Source organism: Pinus tabuliformis, chromosome 9 (assembly GCF_031772625.1).
Source record: "Pinus tabuliformis cultivar Carrire ecotype Pingquan chromosome 9, CPIR1, whole genome shotgun sequence".
Classification (NCBI taxonomy): domain Eukaryota; kingdom Viridiplantae; phylum Streptophyta; class Pinopsida; order Pinales; family Pinaceae; genus Pinus; species Pinus tabuliformis.
The window spans coordinates 869,410,220-869,415,665 of NC_142307.1; the positions used below are offsets into that span (position 1 = coordinate 869,410,220).

The 5,446-nt window shown below is 32.9% G+C and overlaps 1 protein-coding gene across 1 annotated transcript; it reads left to right on the top strand.

Annotated features, from left to right (window-relative positions):
- Window positions 1–3,643: 3,643 nt before the first annotated feature.
- Window positions 3,644–4,570, top strand: LOC149151545 (putative disease resistance protein At5g63020). The gene has a single exon (XM_089443194.1). It carries the CDS (start codon window positions 3,644–3,646, stop codon window positions 4,568–4,570), a length of 927 nt encoding a protein of 308 aa, XP_089299320.1.
- The last annotated feature ends 876 nt before the right edge of the window (window positions 4,571–5,446 follow it).

The following is a 5,446-nucleotide window of genomic DNA, read 5'->3' on the forward strand; positions in this document are numbered from 1 at the left end:
AAGGTTCAACCATGGCCGAGCATGGTCCGACGTCACATTGTGACAAAGATAGTCTCAATATGAAAATCAATCATGGTCAACCACGGTCAATCATTGTCATTCATGGTAAACCGTGGTTAATTGCAATCAATATGAAAATTAACCATGGTCAATCATGGCCACATTGTGACAAACATTGTCTTAATATGAAAATCAACCATGGTCTAACATCGCATTGTGACAAAGATTGTTTCGATATGAAAATCACTGATGCCCAAGCATGGTCAAACATGGTCCAACATTTCATTGTGACATTGATTGTCCCAATATGAAAAACAACCATGGTCAAGCATGTTTATTTTAGGGTCATTGAGTCCATTCATGCTCAACCATGATGCAACGTCACATTGTGACAAAGATTGTCTCAATATGAAAATAAACCTTGGTCAACCATGGTCGAACATCGCATTGTGACAAAGATTGTCTCAATATGAAAGTCAATCACGGCTAGTCATGGTCCAACATCACATTGCGACAATTATTGTCTCTATGAAAATCAACCATGGTCAACTATGGTCAACATTGTTTATTTTAGGGTGTATAATATTTATCTTAGGGTTTATATACCTTGGGTTTATAATATTAATCCCTTGGGTTTAATATTATTCCCATGGGTTTATAGTCCATTAGGGTTTTAATATTAATCCCTTGGGTTTATTAATGTAAGTGTCCATATTCTTAGGGTTAAATATTATTCCCTTGGGTTTAATATTATTTCCTTAGATTTATAATCCCTTGGGTTTTTAGTATTAATCCCTTGGGTTTATTAATCACTTGGGTTTATAATATCAATCATGGTCAACTATGGTGAACCATGTTTTGTAAAATCAATCATGGTCAATCATGGTCCGATATTACATTGTGACAAACATTGTCTCAATATGAAAACCAACCATTGTCAACTATGGTTCAATGTCACATTGTGACAAAGATTGTCTCGATATGAAAATCAATCATGCTTAAGCATGGTCCAATGTCACATTGTGACATTGATTGTCTCAATATGAAAATCATTCACGGTCAATCATGGTCGACCATGTTTATTTTAGAGTTTATAATATTTATCTTAGGGTTTGTATACCTTAGGTTTATAATATTAATCCCTTGGGTTTAATATTATTCCCATGGGTTCATAGTCCCTTGGGGTTTTAGTATTAATCCCCTAGGTTTCTTATTCTCTTGGGTTTATATTATTGCCTTCAGTTTATATCCATTGGGATTTTAGTATTGAACCCAAGGGTTAATAATAAAACCCCAAGGTATTATAAACCCAAGGGACTAATATTATTGAACCCAAAGAACTAATATTATAAATCCAAGGTATATAGCCCTTAGATGACCATGATTTATATTGAACCTAAAAGATTAATATTATAAACCTATGAATAATTTATACCGTAGGAATATAAATCCTTAGATTAATATACCCAATAGATTAATATTAATATCCCTTAGATTTATAATATTAAATAATTATTATTAATTATAATGATAATAATAATAATTTTATATTATTATTATTATTATTATTATATATTTATCAATGGCAAATAAAAATAAAACCTTAAACTATATCAATCACATTAATATTTTTAATCTAATTATGCTAATATAAATATAACAATATATTTTAATTTAATACTAGATAAATTATTTATGATATTTGTACCTAACAAAAGTATGCTTAAGTAATATCTGACTTCTAAAAAAACACTGCAACTTTAATGCACAAATCAGAGTATTTACTTGTCTGTACGTTTGGAATTATCTGTTACTTCTATTTTGAAAAATAATTGTTTGACTGGAAGCTGATTCTTTTCTTCTCTTTGTATTTTGCTCTGCCTATTTTCTTCTCTTTGTATTTATCTTTTGCATTCCAATATTTTTTTGAAGTGATTCTGCTCTATACTCTATTAATGACAAATGATTTCTTGAATTCAAGCTTCTGTGATCCATATTAAGTTTATGAGAGATTTTTCAGCATAAATCACAAGATATTTCATTTGTCGACGTGTTTCAAACCAACTAGTGTGGTTCATTGTCAAGACAAGTTGAATGAGAAGATCAGGCTTTGCATGTTAAATAGATAGAGCAGAAACTCCAACCGCTGTATTCCTTGACCAGGTAATGGCTAGATTTGATTGGTTAGTTAGGACAGGATTAGGGGTATAACCATTATTTAATTAAAGAAGTAACTTTGGTTAGTTAAATTCTTATTAAAACAAAAGTAAATGGACCCTTTTTAACCACTTATAATTATAAATATATATTAAAAAATAAATTATAACCTAAATTAATTTACATTAATAGTTAGTTATCAAACTTACTATATTTAAATATTAGAGTAATTAATAGTTAGTTATAAAAATTATTAAATATATAAATATAAATATATAGATATATTTTTATTCAAATATAAGTCAAAGGGACTGTTCCATATACTAATAATTATTAAATTAATTATAACTAAATTAATTTTAAATAATAGTTATTTATAGAAGTTGAACAAATATATAATAGAGTAATTTATGATATTATAAATATATATATAAATAAATTATAAAAGAAATTAATTTAAATTAATAGTAAGTTATCCAAGTTATTAAATCTAAATATTAGAGTAGTTAGTTATAAAAGTTATAAATATTAGGGTAATATATAAATAGTAAGTTCTAAATTTATTAAAAATGTAAGTTAAAGGGACAGTTTATACATTTATAATTTTAAAAATATATTAAGATAAATTAATTAAAAATAAATTAATTATAATTCAATGGTTATTTATAAAAGTTAGTTAAATATATAAATATTAGAGTAATTTAAGGGTTAGAAAGAAAATTTTAATATTTAAAATTAAAGGTTTATTTTAGGGGTTAAAATTATCAAAGATTAATTTCAAGCTTATTTTCTTTAAGTTATTACCATAAATAAATGCTACACAAGGGGAAAAAATCTTAAAAGACAACAAGAAAAAACAAAACAAAGGGAAGGGAAGGCAGGAAGACCACGACTAGGAGGAGAGGGCTGGGACCCAGTAACGACTGATCTTCCAGCCATCCTCTCTATTGAGATTGTTCAACCTTTTTTCAATCTCAAGTGCTTCCCTAAATTTCTAGTGATGGAATTGGACAACTCTAGCAATCACACTAGCCTCCTCGAGGCAGACATGATGATTGGTTTTCTCCACATGCTCTGCTAAAGCAGAAGACTTGGCTCTTCTATGCTTAAGGCCAGTTGCGTGCTCACTAATCCTTTGATTAATGGAGCGACCAGTCTCACCAATATAGGGAGTCCCACATGAACAAGGAATAATATAAACCCCTTTCATGTCCTTAGGGTCGATAGGATCCTTCACAGATCTGAGGGACTTACGAATGGTATTGAGAGGTCTAAAGGTCGAGGGGACATTATGCTTCTTAAGATGGAGCTGTCTGCATATTTCAAGAAAAAGAGATTTCTTTCGATTTTGGACGATGTGTGGAGTGCAATGAATCTGAAAGTTTTGGGCATGGAATTCGGCAAGGGGAACAATTACAATGGAAGTAAAGTAGTATTCTCTACTTAGAACAGAGATCTGATTATAGAATTGAATGCATATGAGGAAATGAGAGTACAACCCCTATCATCCGAGGAAGTACGGGAGCTGTTTTGCAGAGTGGCATTTAAAGGCGTGCTTGTTCCGCATGACGCAAATGAACATACTGCGAGGCAAGTTGCTACAGAGTGTAAGGGTTTGCCTCTGGCCATAAATGTAGTAGCAGCATCCATGATTGGAAAAACTGATGTAGATGAGTGGAAGCTTCTTTTATCTCGTATGAAAACAATTCCCAATTTTCCCACTACTCATCCTCGTTTAGATCCAGATCTGTATCAACAATTGGGATGGAGGTATGATAGTTTACCCAATGTTAGCCTGAGAAATTTTTTTCTGTATTGTGCCCTGTTTCCTAAGGATGAAATAATTGAGATGGACAACTTGGTGGGTATGTGGATCTCCGAAGGGCTTGTTAGCATGGACAGAGGGAGAATTTATGTCCAATTTCTAGTAGATCGTTACCTATTCGAGCCACACTGGGACTCTCATGAAGACCGTCTATTGCAGTTAGGAAAACAGAATTTCTCCAAAGTTACAGTTAATAATGTTCTCCATGAAATGGCAATCTACATCGGAGAAAAAGAGGAGAACTATGTCTTTAAAGCTGGTCAAATGCTTCAAGAGTTCCCCTACATGGATGCTCATGAATATTACAAAAGAATCTCATTTTTTCACAATAAAATTAAAAGTATGCCAAGGGAACTGAGATGCCCAAGACTATTGAGTCTAATCCTGACTGAAAATGTAAAATTGGAACATGTTTCAGAGGCCTTTCTCCAAAACCTGGCCTTTCTTAGGGTTCTTGATCTGTCAAAAAGTCTAATAAAATTGTTGCCAAGGTCATTGTGGCAACTCAAAGAATTGGAGTTTCTCAATTTGAGTTCAACTGAAATAGAACATATACCTGAAGCTATCAATAATCTTTCTCAGCTTTAGGTTTTGGATCTTTCAGTATGTACAAAGATAAAATCATTGCCAAGTGAGGTAGGAGGGCTTCTAAATCTGAAGCACCTTTATCTAGATTCCTGTGACAGTTTATCCAAAATTCCATATGAGCTTTCAAGGCTCTCTAGTGGCGACTACAGCTTCACAAGGTATAACTCTGCCATAATTGAGGTGGATTTGATTAATGTATAGAGTGGAGGATTAATCCTATAAACAACGAGTGGCAGTGTAGTGAGTTCACTACTTCACTGATCCAGGTGGCTCTAGAGACACACACACCAGACAAAGAGGGCTTATTGAAGCTCAAAAATCAAAGTGATAAAAATGCTTTCGAATTAGGAGTAGAGCGTATATCTCGTCATCCTGATCATGGCGGTGTGAATGGTTCGTCAATCTGAGCTCGTATGAGGGAGAACGAGCCAGTCAAAGTTTTGGTCAAACTTGGGCTATGGCCAAGTTTAAGTGTCCTACAATTTGATTGACCCTGGGACATTAAATCTAGCTCCCAAAAGTGGGAAAAGTTGTGGCCTCCTTAAATTGTCCAATAACCCTTAAATTCAAAATATTAAAAAATGACCATTATATTAACAAAAATTATATAATTATATATAATTATATATATATATTAGGGGTGGTGGGCCACCACCCCCACCACCCACCAAACCTGTTTACATATACACATATAAAATTGTTAAAAAAAAAAATCAAAACAAGAATTATTGGGCCATGACCCCCGTCGTTCCACCCTCCAATCATAAGCACCATACACAATAGTACATGGGGTGGGCGACCCACCTCCGGTGGACCCGACCCACACCCAAACCATGTTAAAACATCACCATAGACCGAGGGTGGTGAGGCCCGAAC

Coding starts and splice junctions, on each gene's coding strand:
- LOC149151545 (XM_089443194.1), top strand. CDS start 3,644: ATGAGAGTACAACCCCTATCATCCGAGGAAGTACGGGAGCTGTTTTGC.